This window comes from Balaenoptera physalus, assembly GCF_965194825.1.
Source record: "Balaenoptera physalus genome assembly, chromosome: X".
In the NCBI taxonomy this organism is placed as follows: domain Eukaryota; kingdom Metazoa; phylum Chordata; class Mammalia; order Artiodactyla; family Balaenopteridae; genus Balaenoptera; species Balaenoptera physalus.
The window spans coordinates 117992003-118018387 of record NC_138903.1 but is presented as its reverse complement, the minus strand read 5'-3'; the positions used below and the strand labels follow the sequence as shown (position 1 = coordinate 118018387).

Here is a 26385-nt window from a genome sequence, read left to right as displayed (position 1 = left end):
TATTGTTTACTCCTTAGGGGAGCAACGTCATCACACTATAAGGTGCGGAGAAGGGGAAACCTTGCAATTCATTTTGTAGAGTGGAATGCAGAGTGGTAAACAAGGCCCCTCTGAGGCAATGCTGGTGCCCCTCTAAGAAGGTCAAACTGACAACTGTGTTCAGATGACCAACAGCCAATGGCTTTTAGCAGAGAAGAAAGGAGAGTGAGCCATTTTCTTGAGGGTAAATCAACTCCATATTAAAGCTGTTAGGCAGCTAAATCTAGTAGCGACGTGCACCTTTACTATGAACAAATGACTTCTACTAAGAGGATTCCTGGCATCGCATAGAAGAATTGAACTTTCAGTCCCACCTTTACCAATATGGGTGACCTCTCCCCTTGTATATGGGTCTTGGTACAGCTGCATATATTAATCCAAGGGCTAGTTGATGCTCTTAATCTTGGTGGCCTTTAGAGAGGTGAATCGGACTGTAGTGGTGTGGGAAAGTTAAGATAATGCTCTCTAAGTGGAAAACCAGACTACAAAGCTTGGAGATTCTTTTCTTTTTCTTTTTTTTCCTGGCTGCGCCCCGCAGCTTGCGGGATCTTAGTCCCCCAACCAGGGATCGAACCTGTGACCCCTGCAGTGGAAGCGCCGAGTCCTAACCACTGGATTGCCAGGGAATTCCGGAAGCTTGGAGAGTCTATTGTTCAGAGCTCAGTATGTGAAGAAGGAGGTCTGAATGGAACCCGAAGCTTGCTGAGCTGGACAGGGGAGCAGCTTGGCTTGACCTCATCGCTCTCAAGGAAGGTGCTGCACACACAACACAGGGAGATTTCTTTAATTTCTATAGCTTTTCAGCAGCTGGAGTAGTTGAAGGATAAGCGTGAAGTTGCATGAAGAAGGGTGGTCCGGCTTCTCTATTTCATGCTTTTGACTTCTCTAGGGGCGTCCAATCTGGGTCAGTGTATGTAGGAGTCAGAGCAGGGGCTTTGGTAAGACTGAGCCGAAAGGTATTGTGTTTTGAAAGAGAGTATGAAGAAGCAAGTGGTTTAAGGGATATAAAGTGTGGTGTGAAGTACAGAATATTATTCATCCTGCACAATCTTCCTGTAAGCAGCTCTTTTGCCCTTTTTCTGTTTGTCCATCTCTGTTTCCCTTAGTTATAAAAATGAGATCACTAGGCAACATTTAATCTAACTAACTCCTGACTTATGCTCTTCTGAATGTACACAATGCCTTCCCTAACGTGTTGAGTCATTTCCCAGATTCTAAGGAGTAAGAATGAAGAATTAAATAGTTGAAGAATGACTGACCCCCTACCCCTAGTTTCCCCGTTAGCAAATTTGCAGGCGAACCACGTGGACAAGATAGCATCCAAAGGAAGATCACAAGTCAGCAGATCTGCACGCAACAGAAAAATGACGAAGAATCTGACCCTCTACCTTAATGATTAACTGAGATTATTTCCCCTTTTTCCCTTTAAAAACTTTCATGACTGAGCAGAACCTTTGGAGTTGGTTTTGGGATTCCACCTTCTCCCTGGGTAGCCGGTTTCATGATTAAAGCAACTTTTCCTTTCCAACCAACTCTTGTCTCTTTACTATTGACTTTTCAAGTGGTGAACAGCCCAACCTGAGTTTGGTAACATTCCCTTTAGCACTAAGCACTTCAAAATGCAGGCCACAATGAAAGGTTAAGACACTAAGAGTATCCAGGAGAGGGAAGACCACAGACGAACTCATCATTGTTGTGTTGAAAGGAAACTCTGAGGGCAGCAGTAAGTGGTCGCATACAATCAACCTGGACTACTAACATTGCTTATTTCTAATAAACATCTAGAGGAATTCTTCAGTGACTCCGGAGTTATATATATTTTGAATGTAAACTGGTTCTCTAATATATGAATCAGGTTTCCAGGTAATCCTTGGAGATAAAATTTTGTTTTTGAAAATCAGTGTATCATGTTGGGGATTGTGATGGGCTTCACTCGCTCAGAGGAAAGATATGACATTTTAATACCTTCTGATCCTTAAAAAATGTGAACTTAGGCCATGCTAGACCTCTGAGAAGTCCTGTTTGACAATGCAAGTTGAAAAAGACTAGATAGTGACTAACTTACGCATCACTCTGGTGAGGAAAGGACTTAACCCCCCCAGCCTCCAATCCCAGGAGTTATATTTCCAGAAATGGGGGACTAAGCTGATTATTGATGCTGAAGAAAGACTAAGAGATGAGCTCTCTTCCCGTCTGTTCCATATCTGTTACAGAGGACTCGAAAAGAAGCAGGAGCTGCCCAAGGCTGAAGTGTAAGCTTTGGTTCTTTCTAAGAATGTTCAGTTTATACACTGGGCTAGAAATGAGAGAGGGTTGCAGAAAGAAAGAGCATGCAGTTTCCTGGAAGTGCCTAAGACTGTTTCTTTTCAGAATGTTACGGTGATGCAGGTGCAAGAGGACAAAGCTTCATGTCTCTGTTCCCCCACCTGATGGTGAGCCAGTTGGGCACTGATTCACCTGTCTGTTCCCTAGACAACCTCGCCAGCACACTGGGAAGCAATCCCTGCTGACTCAGGAGGGCCACTGTCGCAGAAACCTCAAAGTGCCCATTGCAGGTCCTCGCTGCTTTCAGGACAGACCACTGTGGAATCCCGAGGGAGAGTTTTCTCAGTCTGGCTGGGAAAGGGTAAGTCTCTCCGAGGTCTTTTAGCCTCCTGCTTTTAGGGCCAGCCTTGATAGCTGGACAGCTGTTAACAATCGCCATATAACATCCATAAAATGGACCCAATAAAACTCTTACCAAGGGAATGGGGAGTACAAAATTGCAGGGGGGCCAAACGGGGAGGAAGGCAATCTCCTCTAAGCTACTGCCTCTTCACAAACACCAAGGGCATTGCCAAAGACATTAAAATAATTTAGAGGTCCAAGGCTGTATTCTAAATTTGTGCCTTACAAATAGAATCCTGATTCTCTAGGGTTTTTAGGACACTTAGCATATTTTGTCAAGTATGTGTCTTTTTCAAAAACCTAAATGAACTTTAAATGTAGAAATAGAGTGAACCTCATTTTCTAATCACAGCGCAGGAGAACCAAAACTGAAGAGGAAAATGGCAATATTGTACAGTTCTTGGGTCAAAGAGGAATTATAATGAAAACTGTGATAATAAATAATTTTGAAGTCATCAATAATAACATTGTGACGGTTAATTTTATGTGCCAAATTGACTGGGCTAAAGGATTCCCAGATAGCTGGTAAAACATTATTTCTGGGCGTGTCTGTGAGAGTGTTTTCAGAAGAGATGTGCATTCATTCAGTGACTGAGTAAAGAGTTCCGCCCTCACCGATGTGGGTAGGCATCACCCAATCTGTTGAGAGCCTGAATAGAAGAAAAAGGCAGAGGAAGGGCGAATTCCCTCGTTCTCTTCTTTAGCTGGGATGTCCATCTTTTCCTGCCCTTGAACATTGGAGCTCCTGGTTCTCTGGCTTTTATTTATTTTTTTAATTTTTATTGCAGTAGAGTTGCTTTACAATGTTGTTAGTTTCTGCTGTACAGCAAGGTGAATCAGTTATACGTATACATAAATCCCCTCTTCTTTGGATTTTCTTCCCATTTAGGTCACCACAGAGCACTGAGTAGAGTTCCCTGTGCTATACAGTAGGTTCTCATTAGTTATCTATCTCTGGCTTTTAGACTCAGGGACCTACACCTGCAGCTCTCCCCCTACCCCCCATTCTCAGGCTTTTGGCCTTGGACTGGGAGTTAAACCATTGGCTCCCCTGGTTCTTACATCTTCGGACCTGGACTGAATTACACCACCAGCTTTCCTGGTCCTCCAGCTTGCAGACGGCAGATTATGGGATGTGTCAATCTTCATAACTGTATGAGTGAAGTTCTATAATAAATCTAATTTTATATATATATAAATACATACACATATGTATATGTATGTGTGTGTATATATATATCCATCTACCCATCCTACCTGTTTTTCTGAGAATCCTGGCTAATAGAAGCATTATATATAAAAAGTACGGAATGTGACTAAAGACATATTTAGAGGAAAATCCATAGCCTTAAATGCTTTTATCATTAAACAACAAATACTTAAGATACGATATGCTGGATATTTATTGAAAGTGTACACTGTGTAGGGCCTGAAAAAATATATCTCATTTAATCTTCATAGTACTTATGAGGTGGGTACTGTGTTTTGCCATTCGTAATACTTAGGAGGTACGTACTGTATTTTGCCCTTATCTTTTTGAAATGCTCAGAAGTATAATTAGGCACATCCACACCATGTTTTAACTATGATATGTTTCCAAGGACTATTTCACATAATTCTTGATTCAATGCCACAAATATTTATTAGTGCTTATTATATACAAGACACTATGACAAAGAAATGGATAATAGATGTTCTCTACCCTGTAAAATCCAGTCATGTGTGTTTATGATATAGATGATACAGCTCATATTATGACTGCAACTAACACTACTAGCTAAATTGATTGCATTAAATGCTGAAACTGATACATAAACCCAGCGCCATGGGAGTAAAGTGATTCCAACTGAGGTTGGGGGCAGGAGTCCATCATGGGGCTTGTTGCCACTGCTCAGGGAAGCATCTCTAAGTTGTTCAAACAATTAGTTAATGTGATTGAAGCAGGAAGGGCACATACATTTCCACTTTATTAAAATATTGCATAGATACAGAGCAGTTGGGCACATCCATTCTAAGGCACTGTCCTGGATTGAATGCAATTCCACAAGAGAGAAAAGAGAAGCCATTACATTCGGTATTATTCACCTCTACATTCAGACTCCTCCCATGTTCCATGTTTATTGCTACTGGGATCTCAATTTTAACCCCAAACTTATAGCAGCATCATACTGGGACCTAGATGACAAAAATGAAAGACACATCCTGGCTCTAGCACTTAATATGATTTGGCACTTAACTACAAACTCTCTTGCATTGCTCTCCATTTGTTTCCCAACTCTTGTTTAACTAAAGATATTATAAACTCTTTATGAATTAATTTCTTTACTAGTTTTCATTAAGCCTAGAACAGGACTAGTTAGGCACATTGTAGATACCCCCAAAATGCTTATATTAAATATCACTTCCAAGAACTTCAATGGAATAGAAAAAAATATTCTTTCCGTAATTCTAGTTTAAGGAAAGGATGACTGGTATTCTCATAAAGGCGAAATACTTGAATGTCCTCTTTCTTGTATTTTACAACAAGGAACTAGGCTGAATGAATATTTTCATGTATTAACAGCTTTACCTGACAAAGAGAGTTCTTCCCTTGCTACAGGAACTTGAGTCATTACCACTATTATATGAGAACATTTATATAAGTAGCAATGTGTGTGTGTGTGAGATTATAAGTAAAATTCAAAGAGGCTGTGAATCACTGAGCAACGTATAAATATCTGAATTAGTGACCTTCACCTCCTTAAATAATGTGTGTGTGTGTTACATAAAAAACATATAAGTTTAAAGAGTTTTTCATAACACCCTTGAGACAACTGGAGATAACGAGGCTTGGGAACAATCAGACTATACAGATAGCTATAGAAATATCTGTTAAAGGCAGTGTGTTCCAAAGAATATTTGAAGAATACTAGCTCTGTGGGTCATTACTGGGTATACATGAAAAAGGGTTCTGGGCTCAAACAGGACTGTAAAACACTGAGCCAAAAGAGGTGCTTTTTCTGCCTTTACCAGAGGACCTCTCAGAATTCTTACATGCTGATGTGCGCTGTGAATCTACAAAGCAGAAACAGCAGGAAGTGATGCCCAAACTTATTTGCAGACTATCTTGTAGAACTAGGTGTTCTATGACACACACTTAGGGAGACACTGAATTAAAGGATGGGTAAAATTCAAAAGCACTGAGAGATACATAGTTGGATAGCAAAGGAGAGTGAAAAGCAATGGACACTGGTTCCTCAGTCAATCTAAATTAAATTAGATTCCACTTGTATAACTTCAACTGTCAAATGGGTTCTTCCACAAAGAGCTGACTTATTCTGGGAACAAAATAAATCATCAAATCAATACTCAGCTCTAAGCGGCATCACCCCAGGCTGCAACTAAGCAGACTAGCCAACTTTGCAAAATTCAAAAGTAAAGATTAAAATTCTAATTTCCTCAAAAATAAAATTTTCAATGGAAAGAACCCAGTTCATACCAGGCAAATGAAATCGTCTTCATCCATGTGTTCCTAACACATTTTCATTATTTCATAAAATACACTGTCTCCTTTCTTGCCACTTGGGACACATATAAAGCTTTAAACTAATATAATCACCTTTAATAATGACAGCAGAATAATTATGGTGCTGCTATAATAGATATGTCAGATAAATATGATTATCCATTAGTTGACCCTACCCTGAAAAGGACTGCCATTATTTTTATGCTTACATCTATGATACGGTTGGCTTGGTTCACAAAATTTTTCAATGTAATAAAAAAATAAGAGTTGTAGAGACAGAATAAATCAAATCTAGGAAAACTGCAAGAGTAGATGGATACTCTAGAATTCATATGACTTGGAAGATGGGTTTTTAAAGTAGAAAAAAAAAGCTGTTCTTATAAGCTCAAACAAAAAAATTCTTCCAAGGCAAACAGGATGCTGCAGGTTTAAGATTTTGTTTTTTGAGTTACTGTCAATCTCTGTAGGACTTGTTTCCTTTAACAATCCTTAAAGAAGACCTCTAAAGTGAGTGACTTGGTGCATAATAAGGCCTGCTCTCTGTCTGAAGCTTTTAGAACAATGACTACACTTGTATGGCTTCTCCCCTGTATGAATTCTTAAATGAATAACAAGGCTTGGTCTCTGTCTAAAGCTTTTCCCACAGTAATTACATTTAAATGGTCTCTCTTCAGTGTGAGTTCTCTGGTGCAAAGTAAGAGCTGTCAGCCTACTAAAACTTTTCCCACAATTATGACATCTATGAGGTTTCTCACCTGAATGAGTTTTCAGATGTCTTTTAAGACTTGATCCATGACAAAAGCTTTTCCCACACTCAAGGCATTTATATGTTTCTTCTTCAGAATGGGTTCTCTGGTGCCCTATAAGGTGTGACCGCCGAGTGAATCGCTTTTTACACACCGTGCATTCATAGGGTCTCTCCCCCGTATGAAGTCGTTGGTGTCTGTAAAGGTCTGAACTACGAAGGAATCTTTTTCCACATTCAGGGCACTTATGAGGTTCCTCTCCTGAATGAATTCTCTGGTGCCCTGTAAGCTGTGACTTCCGAGCAAAACATTTCCCACACTGAGAACATCGGTGAGGTTTGTCTCCTGGACTCTTTTTCTTATGGGGTCTAGGGTTGAGGGGTTCTTCCAAGTTGGAGCTCTCAGGTTTCTCTCCTGCTGAGGGGTTCTGATGCTCTACAAGTTTTGTTAAATCTCTCTGTAAATCCTCTGGGGGGGTTTCCCATTGATTTTCTAACTGTACATAGTCTTTTTGCAAGATGGGGCCATGAAGAGCATTCCCCTCTAAAGTAACAATAAATGGATACATATTCTCCATTTTTTTCTGTTTTTCTGAAGTAGCTTCTTCATTTTCTATCCCGATCTCAAAACCTGAGAGAAGAAACAGAATGCAGATGTCACTGTGTCCCACATTGAAAAGAACATGAGGGAAAATGAAGAGTTATATTAAACCACCAGTAGAAATAGAGACATTCTTAAGTACAATAGAATCCAAAACTCTTTACCTTGTTCAAAGTTGATTTTTTTTCTTTTCTTTCTTCTGTGTTACCAATGAATGATTACTTACCTAACTTGGAATCGAGTAATTGCTTAATTTCTTTGGAATCTTGTAGTTCCTTCACCCATGCCTCTTCTCTATGCTCCAATGGAAAGCTCACGTCGAGTTTTGGTATTGGATATCCTGGCCAGAAGAAAGATGAGAAGCATAATAGTTTAGGTCATCAAAGATTTTTCCAGAGTTCAGGCTTATATCTTGGACATATGGCCCTTAATATCTACTTCCTCCTCAACTACTATTATGTCATCTGGAATCTCTTGCAAGAGTCTTTTTTTTCTTTAAGATAAGAACAAAACAAGCCTATTCTCTTCTAACCTATGGAAAGGGAGTAAATCAATTCTGTGCAGAAATCAATACAATAAATTGCTACTGTATCTATTTTGATAATAGATTTATTTAGGTTAGAGCCAAAATATGAAGTAAATCTTCATAAAGTTTTGGCACATTAAAACTGAGAAATGCTGTTATTGAGTACTGCGTGGAGAGAGAGAGGTAAAGCCAGAAGTTATACAACTGCTTACTGGAATAATTTCAGTTGAGATTTTCAAATTATAATGGAAACTGACTGGGTTAGCAACCAGAAAAGCAGTCTTTATGCTTGTTTCAGCTGAAGACTAGAAGTGGATCCTCTTGAAATTAACCCAAGTAACCATCAAAGAGTGTTTCTCACTGTCAAGCTAAGGACAACCAGAGAAGTTTCTACACTCAGTGCTCTGCTGTGTCCTACCACCCTCTCCTCACTGAGGAGAGCCACTCTGACTCCCATCCTCTCTCCACACCCCTTCCTCGCCTTCCTCTGCTCTGACCAAGTTAACCGGTCTGCCATCAAGTTTGGGTTGGAAGTGGCTCATCTGAGATCGAAATGCAGCATGATGTTTAAATATTAGCATCATTAAAATAATATCAGCAAGGTAATTTGATGAAACTTTAAAATTTAAAACATATCAAAACATAGGAAGTGGACTAAAATACCTTATTTTATATTTTCATGGAAAAAAGGACCTTTTAAGATTAAGAAACAAAAATGCGTTGCAAATAAAATTCTGTTTAAATTCACTATATTGTTTTTGTTTGGGTTTCAAAGCTAAGAATAGGATGAGAGGGTAATGAGACCGAGGTCAAATAAAAATGGAGTTCATAGATCAAAGGAAAGCTGCGATTACATAAAAGTAGGAGCAAACTGAAACTTGAAATAAGCAGAGAGAGTAGCAAAGGCCTAGGTGTGAAACACTAATTTATAATCTAAATGCAGGGAGGGAGACAGACTTCCAACAAGATACCATGAGGAGCTTTGCAGACCTATTTCCTAATGAAACTGGTGAAAATTACTAAAAATAACAAAGAAACATTCAAAGTCTAGAAAATTAGGAAACATCTATTGGGTTGGCCAAAAAGTTCATTCGGGTTTTCCATACGCTGTTACAGAAGAACCTGAATGAACTTCTTGGCCAGCCCAATATTTTAAAAACTCTGCTAAAATTTATAGAGAACAGCAAGAGTCTTACGTATTTAAACCAAAACTGTTCTCTTTAGTCCCTCTCCCAGCTCCACTCCAGATTGGCATAGCCAAGAGCCTGGGGCGCTCTTTCCCCCAGCTCCCATTCAGAGGGATATCTTCCTGGGAGGGGCAGGACCCCAGCATTTGTCACCCTACCCTCAGCTATCTACTGTTGAGTCTAAATTCCAGGCCACTGTGGCTGAGAGGTGAGGGCTCCTTTCATCTACCCAGTCTCCACTGGTGGGATAGAGGATCTATCTACCTCGGGTGTAGTATTGCTGAGAATACTAGGGCACTGATTGCCCTTGCAAGGCAGTTGTGGTTTTGTAAGGCAACTGTGATTGTAAGGCAGTGGTTTCTTGCCTGGAGAGGCAAGTCAAGAAGACCTGAGGCTCAGACTTAGTGCTCAGCTCCTAAAGTGGCAATGTGACTCAGAGATAAGCACATTATTGTCCCCACCTCCAGCTCCAGAGCCATGCATCAGAGATTTGGCCTGGGAGGACAAGCAGGCCTTAAAAGAGGTAGCTCCTAAAGTCTTCTCAAAGAAACTGACTTCATTTCCAAGAGAGAGAGGAGATGTTCAAGCCTAAGGATACGCTCAAAAAGAGTGGAGGCTGTAATGAAAGGCAATTGGAAAGAGTGATAGACTTATTGCATATACACACTAAACTGTAGGCTGACTAGTTTGCAGAAGAGAACTGGGGAAAGAGACAGCTGGGAGGAGCCCTCCTGGGATCAGAACAAATCTCAAAAACTGACCTCAGGAACTAGCCCATCTAAGGTGTCTGAATTTGATTGAATTAGTCTACAGAGCAATTTATGCTCCAGGGCATTGTTGAATGCAATAGAGCAATTAGCTGGCAATTAGTAGCTGGGTCTGGTCAGGGCAAGAGACAGCCAAAGAAAGCCCTGCAAAAACTACTGTCATTCCAGGGTGACTATGTGCACACCCAAGGCTGTGCTCCATGAGGGCAATATCAAATGCTTAATATTGCAGGGTGAACTAGAGTTCACTAAAATAATCCAGCCACTCACCAAACAAATAAATAAACTCTGGAGAGTGAGAAGAAGGACACACAGTTGCTACAGTATGTAATCTAAAATGTCCAGTTTCCAATAAAAAACAAGACATGTATGTGGACAGGAAAGTATGACCCCTACACTGGAAAAAAAAAAAGAGCAGGCAACAGGATCTGCCTATGAAAGTGACTAGATATCTAATTTAACAGACTTCAAAGTAGCCATTATGAATATGTTTCAAGGACTAAAGGAAACCATGATTAAAGAAGTACAGTAAATTATGATGACATTACATCACATCAAATAGAGAATATTGATAAATACGGACTTCCCTGGTGGCGCAGTAGTTAAGAATCCGCCTGCCAATGCAGGGGACACGGGTTCAAGCCCTGGTCCAGGAAGATCCCACATGCTGTGGAGCAACTAAGCCCGTGCGCCACAACTACTGAGCCTGTGCTCTAGAGCCCGTGAGCCACAACTACTGAGCCCGCATGCCACAACTACTGAAGCCTGCACGCCTAGAGCCCGTGCTCCGCAACAAGAGAAGCCAGTGCAATGAGAAGCCTGCACACCGCAACAAAGAGTAGGCCCTGCTCACTACAACTAGAGAAAGCCTGTGCGCAGCAATGAAGACCCAACGCAGCCCAAAAATAAATAAATAATTAAATTTAAAAAATATCGATAAATAGATAGAAATTATTTTAAAAAATAATTGAAACAGAGTCCCCCTAAAACTGAGTTCCTCTGCTGAGTTTATGATTAACCTCTCTATCCCAAATTTTATTCCCTTTCTTGTCTGGCACCTGTTCCCCCTCAGGATTGAGGAGTATCAATGCAAAGGGGGGATTGAAACCAAGCAGGACTCTCTGTGTCCTCCATTTCTTGTTTGTAGAAAAAGGCTTTAGTCTCCTAGGCCTTCCCTGACTTCCAAAGAGCAAATTCAAGCAGTTACTAATTAGGGAAGTGAGGGAATGCAGAAACAAAGGAAAAGCAGTCAAGAAACAATAGTTCAGTAAACAGAGTCCTAGTTCCTCCTCAAGGGAGATATACATATGTGTGTGTGTGTGTGTGTGTGTGTATAAAATAATCTGATACATATCTTTGAGTTGTTCTGCAGGAGCTAAGGTTCCCCACCCAGGTGGAGGATGGTAACTACCTTCTGAGACCCCAGACTGGTCAGAAAGTTGATGACTGAGATTCCTGAAACATCACTCTGCTACCTCACTACCAACCAATCAGAAGAAAGTCATGCACCCTGCAGCCCTCACTCCAAATGTTGCCTTTAAAAACTCTTCCCTGAAACCCATCAGGGAGTTCAGGTCTTTTAGGTATGAGCCACCTGTTCTCCTTGCTTGGCCCTGCAATAAACCTTTCTTTGCTCCAAACTCCGACATTTCTGTTTGTTTGGCCTCACTGTGTGTCAGGCACAAAAACTTGGGTTTGACAACAGAATCAAGTGGTAATTCTGGAGTTGAAAAGTACAATGACTGAAATGAAAAATTCACTACAGTGGCTCAAGAGTACATCTGAACTGTCAGAAGAATTGCTGAACTCGAAGACAGATCAATAGAGGTTATGCTATGAAAAGAACAGAGGCAGAAAAGAATGAAGAAACAAACATGAATGGAGTCTCAGAGAAAAGTGCGGCACCATTAAGTGCACCAACAGATATATAATGAGAGAACCAGAAGGAGAGGAGTGAGAGAAAGGAGCAGAAAAAATATTCGAAGAAATAATGGCCCCAAACTCCCCAAATGTATTTAAAAATATCAATATACACATCTAGGAAGTTCAATAAATTCCATGTACAATAACTACAAAGAGATCTACAAACAGACATATCAGAGTAAAAATCCTAAGAGCCAAATAAGAAGAAAAAACCTTGAAAGACAGCAAATGAAAAATGACTTGCCACTTACAAGGGAACCCTAGCAAGATTAAAAGCTGAGTTCTCATCAGAAACAACAGAGGCCAGAAGACAGTGGGAATAATATATTCAAAGTGTTCAAAGAAAAATAAAAACTGTCAACCAAGAATCTTATATCCAGAAATGCTATCTTTCGAAAATGAATATGAAATAACATTTCTGATAAACAAAAACTGATGAGAATTCATTGGTAGCAGACTTGCCTAACATGAAACACTAAAGGAAGTTCCTTAGTCTGAAAGCAAGTGATCCCAAACAGTACCTGAATCCACACGGAAAAACAAAGGGCACAAGTAAGGGTAATTATTTAATTATAAAAGATAGTACAAATACAAATTTCTGTTTCTTGTCTTAAAAGATTTTAAAAGCAATTATATAAAACAGTATGTATGTAGTATATTGTTGGGCAAATAACATATAGAAATGTATTATATTTGCCAATAACAGCACAAATGAAGTGGGTAGGAGAAAGCTGTACTGGGCTAAAGAAATGACTCCAGTTAGTAACTTGAATCCACAGGAAAAATGAAGAAAATCAGAAATGATAAATAATGTTAATATAACAAAAGCTATAACATATACTTGTTTTCCTTTCTTCTCCCAGCTCCTTTAAAAGTCTTAAAATTATATAAAGTAATAACTATAACAAGATATTGTTGAGTTTGTAACATTTTTGATATAATATGTATGATAGTAACACCCCAAAAGGGAAAAAAGGGAATAGAGTTACATAGGAGAAATATTTCTATAGCTCACTGACATTGTTAGTATAAATCCAAAGCTGATTATGATAAGTTAAGGTGTACATAATAAATCCTAGAGTAACCACTAAGGAAATAACTTTAAAAATAGTGAAAATTCATTAAAGTACATAAATGTTACATTCAAAATATTAGTGTCAAAGAAAGCAGTAAGTGAGGGATAGAGGAGCAAAAAAGATATGAGACACATACAAAAACAAAAAGTAAAATAGCAGATATAAATCCAACCATATCAAAAATAAGATTAAATGGTATGAATTAAACAACTCGATCAAAAGGCAGAGATTGTCAGACTGGATTTTTAAAAGTCCAACTATATGCTGTCTAAGGAGACACACTTCAGATTCAAAGATACAAATAGATTGAATGTAAAAGAATGGAAAAAGATATATCATGCAAGTAGTAACCACAAGACAGCTAGAATGACTATATTAATATCAGACAAAATAGACATTAAAACAAAAAAGTTATTAGAGATAAAGAGAATCATTTTATAATGATAAAAGAATCAATCCATCAGGAAGATGTAACAATTATAATCATATGTGCACTTAATAACAGAATACCAAAATACATGAAGAAAAAATGGACAGAAATAGTAAAAGAAATAGGCAATTGAATAGTTATAGTTGGAGACTTCAATATGTCCTTGCACTATTGGATAGGAAATTTAGGCAGAAGATCAACAACAGAAGACTTAAAAATTACCATAAACCAACTAAACATCACAGACATGTATAGAACACTCCAACCAACAACAGCAGAATATACATGCTTCTCAAGTGCACAGAGAGAATTCTACAGGACAGTTGAGATACTATACCATAAAACAAATGTTCAAAAATGTTAAAGGGGACTTCTCTGGTGGCGCAGTGGTTAAGAATCCGCCTGCCAATGCAGGGGACACAGGTTCAAGCCCTGGTCCGGGAAGACCGCACATGCCGCGGAGCAACTAAGCCCGTGCACCACAACTACTGAGCCTGCGCTCTACAGCCTGCATGCCACAACTACTGAAGCCCACGTGCCACAACTACTGAAGCCCATGCACCTAGAGCCCGTGCTCCCCAACAAGAGAAGCCACCGCAATAAGTCCGCACACCGCAATGAAGAGTTGCCCCCGCTTGCCGCAACTAGAGAAAGCCCGCGCGCAGCAAAGAAGACCCAATGCAGCCCAAAAATAAAAATAAATAAATGAATAAAAATTTATAAAAAATTGTTAAAGGATCAAAATTACAAAGTATATTCTCCCACCAAAATGGAATGAAATTATAAATAAATAACAGAAAGAAAACTGGGAACTTCACAAATATTTCAAACTTGAACAACATACTCCTAAGTAACCAATCAGTCAAAGAAGAAATCAAAAGGGAAATCAGAAGTATTTTGAGGTAAATGGAAACGAAATGAAAATGAAAACTTAGGACTGTAAAACCAGTGCTTAGAGGGAAATTTATAGCTATGAATGCCTATATTAGAAAGGAAGAAAAATCTCAATAACCTAACTTTGCACCTTACACCATCTCTGGATACAGAGAACATGTGCTCATACTTGAGCTTCTTCTTGGATGAACTTCTTAATTATCTACCAACCTCGCCCCCCACTCACCTTGTCGTCCTACATCCTACATAACATGCAGATCCTTGTGCCTCTGGTGCACTCAGCCTCCACTTCCTGGACTCTCAGAGCCCTGCTCCTGACACTATAACCAGTTTGCATTTCCCAACCTATGCTCATGACCCATGTCAGCAGAGGCCACTGACCATTCCTTGATCCATCTTCCACCCTTCTGACGTTAGTTCCTATCCTCTACTCTTACACACTCCATAGCATACCATCACAGATGCTGAATGAATTGGACGCTTACTGAAAAGGTTTTCACAGATATCAGCCCTCCTTCTATCTGCTAACATGGTGATAACAGTTATGACTTTTATACAGCAAAGATCAAACACTTTGATGATACAGAATAAGTGAAGGCAAGGAGAATTTGGCACTCTCATATGCTGTGGTGGGAGAATAAATTGGTACAACAATTTTGGAGGACAATTTGACAATATCTATTAAAGTTTTAAATACCCATTAACCAATCAACCCCACTTCTAGAAATTTATCCTATCGACACCTGCATATACACAAGGATGCTCACTGTATATTTTATAGCTTGGCTCCAGGGCTTTGAATCAATGTTGAATGGCAGTCAGAAAGCAGGCTCTAATTTCTACTTCTGTCAGGGGGCTCTTCTCTTCACCCTCAATGCAGACTAGTCTGTGTAGCTACTATTACCATTGGATGAGTGGTTTCACAGCAATAGAAGAAACATCAATTGCTAGTCAGTTGGTATAAAATAAGAGGGTCCTACAAATAGAAACCAAAGCCTATTACCTTAAATTCAACCATTGCTTCCGTCTTTTATAGTCTAGAATCTTAGTTTCCAAGTGATGATAATGTGTTGTCCAGGATGTTAAACTCACCTCATGGTTATAGCCAAGAGACTCATCATGGGTATATTTTATTTGACCTAATTAACTGAAGAAATTTACTCAAGAAAAATTGACTGCAGAAAAAGAAAAAAAAGATACAAGGATATAATGTACAGCACAGGGAATATAGCCAATATTTTATAATAACTTTAAATGGAGTATAGTCTATAAAAATACTGAATCACTAGGTTGTACACCTGAAACTAATACAATATTGTAAGTCAACTATACTTCAATTTAAAAACTACTTTCTGACCTAAAAAAACTGAAGTATAAAGTAAAAGGCTAGTAGGGACAGGGAAGCATAGGTGCATAGTTGTTTTAAAATATAGCTCCAAATTCTTTGATATTTTTCCCTTCAAGTGGTGGAATTTAATTTTCTTCCCCTTAAGTGTGGGTTGGATTTAGTGACTCTCTTCTAATGAATAGAATATGGTAGAAGTGATGGTGTGTGACTAGTTCATCAAAAACATTGTGGCATCCCCCTTGCTTTCTCTTGATTCGTTTGTTCTGGGGGAAATCTGCTGCCCTGTTGTGAGGACACTCAGGCAGCCTATGGAGAAGACTGCTTAGCAGGGAACTGAGGTCTCCTGCCAGCCCCTGCTGACATCTTGACAGCAACTACATGAGCAGCTCTGAGCCAGAAACACCCTGTCAACCACTCCCAAATTCCTGACTCTCAGAAACTGTGAAGTGATAAGTGCTTTTTCTTTTAAGCTACTAAATTTTGGGGGGTAATTTGTTATTCAGCAAAAGCTATCTCATACAAAGAGGGAAAAAGCAACTTGAGGTTAACAAAGAAGGTGCTTGATTGATGAATGTTCCCCCCATCCCAGGCTCAGGGAATGACTTCATTAAGCCCCATTATCAAACATTATGTCATAAACTCTCCACTGTACCAAGAAATATCATTACTATTGTTAGGGCTGGATATTAGCTAATGATACATCATTTAGTATAATAGAATAATCTGAAGAAATTTAAGTTACAAGACTCTTTTGTTGCTTTGCGGACAGCAATTTTTGCCCTACATTTTACTTTAAATTTTCATCTCTCATATTCTGCATCACCAAAAAGATGTGACCTTTGACATTTTGCATACAATTTCCTAGTGTAAGCTCATGCAGTTAAATTTTAAAAACCTGAGGCTTTGGCAAATGAAAATTGTTCCAAATTTGGTGTACTAATTTTGAACTCCAGACTTTCAAAGATAAGCATGGTATACTTTATATTTTTAGGACCAGCACATCTTTTCTTTCTTATTGCAGACATTCTAATATTTTTGCCTATCTCTAACATCTGGTGTGTCTGGCTTGAATTCAAATAAGGGATTTTTTAAAGCTTATGTACTTCTTAGATCTCTTTATATTTTCTACTTAAGTTCTTTTCCCTCTTTCTCTCTTATTCTCTCTTCCCAACCCCCTCTGTATTCACATTAAATGAATATCATTAGGTGAATATATGTGTGTATATACATATATTTTTTCCATTTTATATATACCCAACAACTTAATGTTTTGCTAACAGGGAATACATTCCAAACTTTAATATAAAATCAACTGACCTCTTCCATTACTTTGAAAGTTCTTCTATTCTGCCAGCATCCTGTGCTTTTCACTCAGCCTACAATATGATGTGCTTCATGTAATATACCGAAGATGTTTTCATTTAAAAAAAAACCAGTAAAAGTATAAGCAACCTTTAAATTATGGAACAATAAGTCTTGCATCATTTTGCAAAGCATAATATATCACTTTAACAGTGATGAAAAAGGGGTAGTTTCCTCTCCTCCAAACTGGTATATTTTACTTGTTTAATTCATTCTATCTCTTCCTTGTTGAATACACTGGACATTTCCGTGCTTTAAAGAGTAAAGTATTACAATCAAGAGCAACATTGCTGTTCGGCATCATCTGTGATCTTTGTACCTGGGACTGTTGCTAAGAGGAGCAAATTAACATGGGGAATGAGAGTGCATGTGCAAAAACATTTATCATTAAATATTTCTAGCTAAGTTTTACTACTTGTTGCTGGCATAAATACAAAATTACAGATTTTTTAGAACTTTTAAACAGACTATAAACTATAGGTAATGTAAAGATTGGAACGTAAATGACAATATTATTTAGTTCTGCTTTGACCATAATATACATACATATGTAGTTGTCGGTTTTTCTTTTTTGTCACCTTTATTTTAAAATATTCTAGAGACCCACAAACACCTCAAACTCCACATGGTCAACATGGTCAAATCTAAACTCACGTTGACCCACCAAATCTGATCCTCTTCTTCTGTTCTCTGTGTCAGTGAATAATATTATCTATCTTCCCAGTTCACTGGCCAGAATCCTGGATACCATCCTTAACCTCTTTTTCTTCCTCATCCAACACCCAGTCAATCACCAAGTCCCATAATTTCTATTTCCTACCTATCTTTCAAATTGGTCTTTTTCTCTCTACCACCACCGACACAATCTTAGTCCAGAAAATCATCCTCTCTAAGGTGGATGATTGCAGGATAGCTGTTTCTAGTCTTCCCTCTCTTATTGTAGCCAGAGTGACCTTCTAAATGCAAATCTGTGTATATCCCTGCCTTACTTAAGAACATCCAGTGGTTCCCCACTGCCCTGGTAATAAAGCATATCTTCTCAACAAGGCTGACAAAGTTCTTCAAGATCCAGGACCCTGCTTCTCTCTCCAGCCTCTTCAATGCAACTCTGGCTCCTCTGCTTCTCCTCTGCGCCCTCACACTGCAGCAGGGAGTCTTCAAATACGCCATGCTCTCTACCCCTCTGAGCCTTTGCATAGGCTGCCCATTCTGTCCAAAGCCCTCTCCCCTCCCCACTTCCACCACTCAGCAGGCTTACTCCAATCCATCTTGTAGGTGTCTACCCAGGTCCCCCTTCCTCAAGGATGCCTCCCCTCTCTGCCAAAGCTGGTTAGGTGGCAATCCTACGAGCTCCCATAGCATCCTACTCCCTCCAATACATCATTTTACAGTCCTATTTTCATATCTGAATCATCCATAGGAGCTGAAGCTCCAAGGTGCCTGGGACTGATTTTCTGTCTTGTGTACTAGAGACCCCAGGATGGCAACCCACTGAATGGGGAAAATATTTGCAAATCATATACCTGATAAAGGATGGATATCTAGCATATAGAGAGAACTCTAAAATTCAACAACACCAAAAAAAAATCAAAAATGTGCAAAGGACCTGATTAGACATTCTCCAAGGAAGATTTACAAATGGTAAATAAGCACATGAAAAGATGTTCAACATCACTAATCATTTGGGAAATGCAAATCAAAACTACAATGAGATACCACCTCAAACCCATTAGGAATGCTACTATCAAAAAAAAAATAACAGGTGTTGGTGAAGATGTGGAGAAATTGGAAACCTTGTGCACAGTTGGTGGGAACGTAAAACGGTACAGTCTCTGTGGAAAACAGAATGGAAGTGCCTCAAAAAATTAAAACTAGAAATGCCGTATGATCCAGCAATTTCACTTCTGGTTATATACCCAAAAGAACTAAAAGCAGGGTCTCAAACAGATATTTTTACACCCATGTTCACAGAAGCATTATTCACAATAGCTAAGATGTAGAAGCAACCCAAGTATACGTTTATGGAAAATGGATAAGCTAAATGTGATATATACATACAAAGGATTATTATTCAGCTATTAAAAGGATGGAAATTCTGAACCCTGAGGACATTATGCTAAGTGAAATAAGCCAGTCACAAAACGATAAATACTGTATGATTTCATTTATATGAGGTACACAGAGTAGTCAAATTCATTGAAACAGAAAGGTGAATGGTGGTTGCCGGGGGCGGGGGGCGGTGGTGGAATGTAAAAATGGGGAGTTATTGTTTAAATGGGTATAGAGTTTCAGTTTTACAAGATGGAAATAGTTATGGAGATGGATATTGGTAATGTCTCCACAAAATTATAAATGTATTCAATACCACTGAACTGTACACATAAAAATGGTTAAGGTGGCAAATCTTAGGTCGTGGGTACTTTACCACAATAAAAAAAACATTGAAAAGAGAAAAATTGGCTTCCTGAGCAGGGTCATTAGCTTAAGGGGTTTTCAATTCCATTCAATCGAAGGTGCTTTGTGCCCAGCTATTCCCAAGAGAGATACTTCCTCCTTCTACTCTTTTTTTATTTTTTGAGTTTTTTGATGTGGACCATTTTTAAAGTCTTTACTGAATTTGTTACAATGTTGCTTCTGTTTTATGTTTTGGTTTTTTTGTCCGCGGGGCCGGTGGGATCTTAGCTCCCTGACCAGGGATCGAACCCACACTCATTGCATTTGGAAGGCAAAGTCTTAACCACTGGACCGCCAGGGAAGTCCCTCCTCCTTCTACTCTTGATCAGAGTGGCCTGTTTCCATCAGGTAATCGGTATTCTAAGCAACCTCAACCCTGGAGAGCTCTTGAGCTCTCAAAATGGAAACCAAAGAAAGGAAATAAAACCCTTGCCTTACCAGGGTCCAGAAAGGGCTGGCCTTCCCCAGCAGCACCGAAGCTCAGCTCCTGCGGCCCTGCCTGTGGGATCCACGCCTCTGCCACTGGGACCTCCGGGGCAGGTCCCATTACTTGGAGTGGGGGTGACTCCAGGTGGATGTTTGGCGGTATGTGTGCCATTCCCACTGGTGCCAGTTCTTCCAAGAGCATTTCCTGCCTATCGAGCTGGGGGAAATGCCAGAACCGTCACTGAAGTCCAGACCAGCCCTGCCCAGTAGCAATATAATGCAAGCCACCCATGTCCTTTTAAATGTACCGGCAGCCATATGAACCAAAAAATGAAATAGGTCAAGTTGATCTTAATAACACACAGTATTTAACCCAATATATCTAAAATATCATAATTTCAGAATGTAATCAATATAAACAATTGTTACGAGATATTACACCGACTTTTGTTTCATACTAAGTTTTTGGAACGTGCTGTGCATGTTATACTTACAGCACATCTCGATTTGGACTAGCCACGTTGCAAGTGCTCAAGAGCCACACCTGGCTAGTGGCTACCGTTCTGGGTGGTGCACGACTAGACCATACAAAGATAAAATATATTTGGTAAGCTAAACCAAGAAGATGGAGAAAGGAAGGGAAACCATAAATTCATTCTATCCTAGGGGGACAGGGAACCTTGGATGACTCCAAGGAGAGTTGACCCCATCAACACACCAGGCAGAAGTGCCCCTAATGCCCACCAACAAACACTTTCTTCTCCCAAAGATTCTGCCCGTGCTCAGCTATGGGTTTCACTCGATGGTTCTGAACAGAGACCAGCGCCACTGCCCACATGGGGCATTTTGCCTATGATGGCAGGTGGTGGCTATCAGAATGTAACGAGCCAGAGGTGGGAGTCTATATATCCGGCTGGCCAAAATGTTCGTTCGGGTTTTGCTGTTAACATGGAAAAACCAGAACGAACTTTTTGGCCAACCCAATAATTCACAGGGCAGAATTGTTCCACCTCCCAAACAATTTAGGAATGTTCCCTCAAACATTCATGTAGGTAAAAAGAACCTGTCAAGGACCTCACCCTGTTGGTCGTATAAACACAAAATATTTTTGCATATTTTAGCATGACTTGAATGCTCTAGGAAAGCATTACTTTGGAAATCAAATGAAGACTATACTACTTATTGTTTGGACTGACCAAGAGTTGTCTGCCACTTTGAGAAATCATATGACCAACAGCAACACCGCTCACAGTGTTTGAGCTGTATCACATCAGTCAGAAGTTCTGCCTGTCGCCTTCCCAGTGTGTCTGTGCATAGATTCAAGCAAATGACAACCTCCTGAAGTTCTGGTGCAGTCAGGCCCAAATATGTGCACGCTCACATGCTTATTAGTTCATAAGAAATCACATTCCTTTTCCTTTATATTCCTTCTAGACTCTACTTGACTCAGGGTTGGCAAAATTTTCTTGTAAAGAGACAGACAGTAAATATTCTAGGCTTTGTGGGTAGTATTGGTCTGTTGTCTCTTCTTTTTTTTTAAACCACTCTTCAAAAAGGTAATAACCATTACTAGCTCATGGGTTGTATAAAAACAGGCTTTGTCCAATATTTGGCCCATAGAGCACTTATTATATTGATTTTTTTTCTAATTCGGTGTATGTAAGGAGGTTACATTATCTATAAATTTCATTTTAGCACAGTAAAGGGGACATTACCAAATATCTGTTATAGAAGTGGAGTTGGGTTTAATAGTTGAGAATCACTGAAACATATGACAATTCCAGCAGAAGGAAAAAATGGAAAACCCTGCAGGGAAATCCTGAGGCACCAGACAGAATGTCTGATCCAGTCCCAACTGCCTCTGCTACTTCTTTTGGTCTAATTCCCAAGATCCCAACCTCTTTTCTCACCTGCTGCTCTGGTATCTCAAGTTCTCTCTGTAAGTCTTCTATCAGTGACACAACTCTTTCTCTGTTCTCTGGGCAATGTTCCCTCACCCAGGTCTCTATCTCTGTGGGCAGAATCGTTAGGAATTGCTCCAACACCAGCAGCTCCAAGATTTGCTCCTTAGAACGCATCTTTGGCTTCAGCCATTGACAGCAGAGCTCCCAGAGTTTGTTGAAAGCTTCATGAGGCCCAGCTGCTTCTTTGTACTGGAACTGCCGGAAGCGCTGGCGGAAGACCTCACAGTCGGTATCATACTCTTGAAACACCGAGCCCTGATTCAAGGAGGCCTGGATTGCACAACCCAGGGCCACAGCCATCGCCACCTTCCAGCGCTGTACAATTTATCTGGGTCCCAAAGCGGCAGATTCCAATTTCTTTCTTTGTGTTATCCTCCGGGCAGAGCCACCTACAAGCTGAGGATGGGACAAAATGAGAAAGGAGAAACAGCAGTGGTTACCATAGGGCAGACTTACCTCCCTTAACTTGCTTACTTTTCTCCAAAGCCCTAAAGAAGCAGATCATAATCTTTTGGGCGGTTTTGAGAATCTGATGAAAGTCATGGACAATTTCTAGAAAGATACATATCACAGCAAATTCTGCATTCAATTTCAAAAAGTTTACAAAATCTTCAAGACCATCCACGGATTCTCTAGAACTGTGCTATCCAATACGGTATTCAATAGTCCCATGTGGGTCGGGGGAGAGATAAATTAGGAGTTTGGGATTAACAGATACACACTACTATACATAAAATAAGTAAACAACAAGGACCTACTGTACAGCACAGGGAACTATACTCAGTATCTTATAATAACCTATAATGGAAAAAGAATCTGAAAAATAACATATATATATATATATATATATATATATATACACATATGTGTATGTGTGTGTGTATATATATATATATATATATATATATATATATACACATACATATATGTACATATTGGGTTGGCCAAAAAGTTCGTTTGGATAGTGAATACGTTGTTCCATAAGGTTTCTCGTGAAAATGAAAAATGTGTCTTTTATTTTCACTTAAAACCGAACAAACTTTTTGGCCGACCAAATACATATATATCTGAACCACTTTGCTGTATATTTGAAACTGATACAACATTGTAAATTAACTACACCTCAGTAAAAACAAAATAGTCCCATGTGGAAGTTTAAATTAATTAAAACTAAAAATTCAATTTCTCATTCATACTAGCCACATTTCAAGTGCTCAAGAGACATCTTTGTGTGGTACATATATACAATGGAATATTACTCAGCTATTAAAAAAAGGATGAAATAATGCAATTTGCAGCAACACTGATGGACCTAGAGGTTGTCATACTTAGTGAAGTAAGTCAGACAAACACAAATATATGATATCGCTTATATGTGGAATCTAAAAAAAGGTTACAAATGAACTTATGGACAAAACAGAAATACAGTTACAGATGTAGAAAATAAACTTATGGCTACTGGGGGGTAAGGGGTGGGGGAGGGATAAACTGGAAGATTGGGATTGACACATACACACTACTATATATAAAATAGATAACTAATACTGAGTACAGCACAGAGAACTCTACTCAGTACTCTGTAATGACCTATGTGGGAAAAGAATCTAAAGAAAGAGTGGATATATGTATATGTATAACAGATTCACTTTGCTGTACACATGAAACTAACACAACATGGTTAATCGACTATACCCCAATATAAATTTTTAAAAAGAGACATCTTTGCAGAAAGTTCTATTGGACAGCTCTGCTCTAGAATTCCATGGACCCAATGAACCCCTACAGATTTAGTGGCCTTTAAACCCACTCCCAGCCTAATTTCAAATGTCTTGTGTTTCTGAATATAGCTGGGCCACAGAAGAAATGGAGGAGCAATGCTTACAGTGGTGAGGAACCATGAAAGTCCATCTACCTTTGAGTAACCTTTAGTCACCTTCAACCATGGGCATCTTAGCTAGGGCCATGCCTTGCAAAGACAGCAAACCACCAATCAGTCCCTCATTCCTCTCCACTGGAGGTTCTGCGTAGTTCAGGCAACATCACCGTGACCCTCACCCTGAAACAGCATTCTAAGTGACTTTCTCATGAGCAAAACACATGGCAACAGGGCAGGCCAGCAGGAATCGGGTCTACATTAATAACCAAGAACATCTGTCACATTCATCACGCCTCGTGCCAGCTACTGTTCTAAGCCTCCCACATGTATTGGTTCATTTAGCCCTCACCCAACGTTAGGAGGTGGGCTCTGGTACTGTGCCCTGAATACAGACGAGGGGACTGAGCTGAGGCTGAGGAGGACTGCATAACTTTGTCCCAAGTGACACAGTAAACGCCAGAGGGAAGTGGGGAGGAGGTTGGAATCTACAGACTCCTGCACTGCTCACGTCCAAAACATCCACATGTTCTCTGAGTGCAGCCTCTGAGGTCACAGAGGCCGTCACGTACATGTCCCCACAGGTCTCAACACCAGTGCCTGCTCCCCCCACCGCCCCGTGTGCTGTGGCTCCTCTCTGTCTGCATTTGCCAGGACGCCTCACGTACCTGTCCTCTTCCTTGGAGTGGTGGGACAAGGAAAAATATGCTCATGATCCCACCCAGTCATCCCAGATGGACACTGCCCCCATAGCACTGTTATCTTGATGGCAGCCTGGGCTTCAGCGGCAGACCCATCTCGTGATAACATGCTAGCTCTGAGGCCCTGACGCCCAGGGCTTCTGTCGCTAACACGAGATAATCACAGCATCTCTTTCATAGAAGTTCCTGAGGCGGATCCCAGCGTAGGGAAAGGAACAGCAGTGTGCCTGGCACAGAGGAAGCGCTCAGAAAGCTCATTTCCTAGGAAGCTTCTATTTCCTCCCACCCCACCCCGCCAAGGCACCTAACCGTCGCTGGAGGGCATCCAGGGACCGTGCTGGTTTGGGCTACGGACCCGCCTTGAGTGCGCTCCAGCCTCACAGCTGGGCAGCCCTCCGCGGACGGTCCCCAACCTTCCACCACGCCGACCAGGGACTTGACCCTCCGGCTTTCTCCCCGTCGGCCCTTCCGGAGGAAAACTTCACTCCACCCCGGGGCTGATGGCTTCTCCTCAAAGCCTCCTGAATGAAGCCGGCCCACAGGGCCCGTGGATGAAAAAGGGTGTAAAGAGAGGGCACTCGCGGAAAGGATAGGGGGACAAGCCTAAAAGCCGGATCAAAATCGGGTGGCCGCGGCGCGGCCCGAGCGTGCTCCCCGGGGAGGATGTCCCGCCGCCCGGAGGGGCGCTCCCCGCCCCGGAGAAGCCCGGGAAGGCCCGGCCGGGTCGCAGGGAGCGGCGGCGGGGACCCGGGCCGGACAGGGGCCCGCCGCCCGTCGCTCCTTCCCGTGCCCGCACCCGCATCGGGGCTGGAAGCGGCCGGTTAGCGCAGCCCGAGCGGGAAGGGAGCCCCGCTCCCCGCGCCCGCGCCCCAGGGACGGCCACGCCCTCTGACCGCTCCGGGACTCACCGCCTCAGCGCCCACGGCTCTCCCAGGCTCACCGGGTGCAGCTGCCCAGGGCGCAGGCGCGCGGCCGCGCTGCGGACTACAACCCCCGGCAGGCTACACGCCACTCGCCTAAAGATCGCGGCCCCTAAGGATGCTGACGCGGGAGAGGCTGGGAGTTTCCTTGGTCTCCCCTCGGCCTGAGGCCGCTTTTGGAAGCCATCCCATTTCCGGTCTTAAGCGACTCTAGATTCCCGGGGACTGGGTGGGGCGTGCTCCAGTTCTAGATCCTAGCGAGGGCTTCTCTCCCGTCAGCCCTAGAGTAACCGGAGCGACTGGGGACATCCTTAAATCTGTTATGACTGTATCAGTGATTCTCAAACCTCTCTTTTTAGGAAGAATGTTTTTGCGAGAATCTTAAAAATTCAGATTTCTGCGCTCTACCCCGACACCCGTACTCATTGGATCTCGCATGAACTCGAGAATTTGCATTTTAATAAACTTTTCTGGGTATAATGACTCTGATCTTCCGCTCCCGGTCACAGTGGCCTAGCTACCTTTGTATTTTCTTCTCGTAAAGAACCGAGCTTCGACGAAACTACCCGGTGCATTCCTCTCTGCTTTCGGCCGCCACCAGAGGGCTCTTGGGTCTTTAGGTTAGCCCAAATGGCCCCGCCTCTTGTCTTCCAATTGGTCGTCCGCAGGTCCCGCCCCCGGAGTCAAATTTTTCCTTCTGGGTGGTCAGCCGTGAGTTGTGTCCAGGCCAGAGGCGATGATGTCATTCTGCAGATGTAGTCCTCACATTCGTCCTGAGCTAGTTTGTGAGTGTGTGTGTCTTTGGACGCCAAAGTTTAGTGTTGGTCCAAGACAGAGAAGAAAGAGCTGCCTGCGATTGTGCCTCCCAGAGGCTCTGGTGGAAGCGAAACCTGGGGCAGGCGCCCCACTGTCGCGAGCCTATAGAGGCCAAGGCACTTGAATCTGCTCCGCCTGGGCTGGAGTTGGGCTCATGGACG

General features: G+C 41.2%; 1 protein-coding gene across 6 annotated transcripts; it reads right to left on the bottom strand.

Annotated features, from left to right (window-relative positions):
• Nucleotides 1-312: 312 nt before the first annotated feature.
• On the bottom strand, nucleotides 313-25998 carry ZNF449 (zinc finger protein 449). 6 transcript variants are annotated; one of them, XM_082445367.1, is made up of 6 exons: nucleotides 25930-25998; nucleotides 21861-22310; nucleotides 19963-20167; nucleotides 7784-7897; nucleotides 6967-7587; nucleotides 313-4730 (listed from the first exon to the last, which is right to left on the bottom strand). In XM_082445367.1, exons 2-6 carry the CDS (start codon nucleotides 22212-22214, stop codon nucleotides 4633-4635), a joined length of 1392 nt encoding a protein of 463 aa, XP_082301493.1. In that variant the 5' UTR covers nucleotides 22215-22310; nucleotides 25930-25998; the 3' UTR covers nucleotides 313-4632. The 6 variants fall into 6 exon arrangements, with proteins under 6 accessions (XP_082301493.1, XP_082301488.1, XP_082301489.1 ...); XM_082445362.1 differs by having other exon boundaries at nucleotides 4661-7587; XM_082445363.1 differs by lacking the exon at nucleotides 25930-25998 and adding an exon at nucleotides 25397-25918 and having other exon boundaries at nucleotides 4661-7587.
• Nucleotides 25999-26385: the final 387 nt, after the last annotated feature.

Bases quoted from the DNA above. Each gene is read 5' to 3' on its own strand.
- ZNF449 (XM_082445362.1), bottom strand. From the start codon at position 22,214: ATGGCTGTGGCCCTGGGTTGTGCAATCCAGGCCTCCTTGAATCAGGGC. The intron at 7,898-19,962 runs GTAAGGCAAGGG...TCTTCTGGCCAG, and splicing joins CCAGCCCTTTCTGGACCCTG to GATATCCAATACCAAAACTC. The intron at 7,588-7,783 runs GTAAGTAATCAT...TTCTTCTCTCAG, and splicing joins ATTACTCGATTCCAAGTTAG to GTTTTGAGATCGGGATAGAA.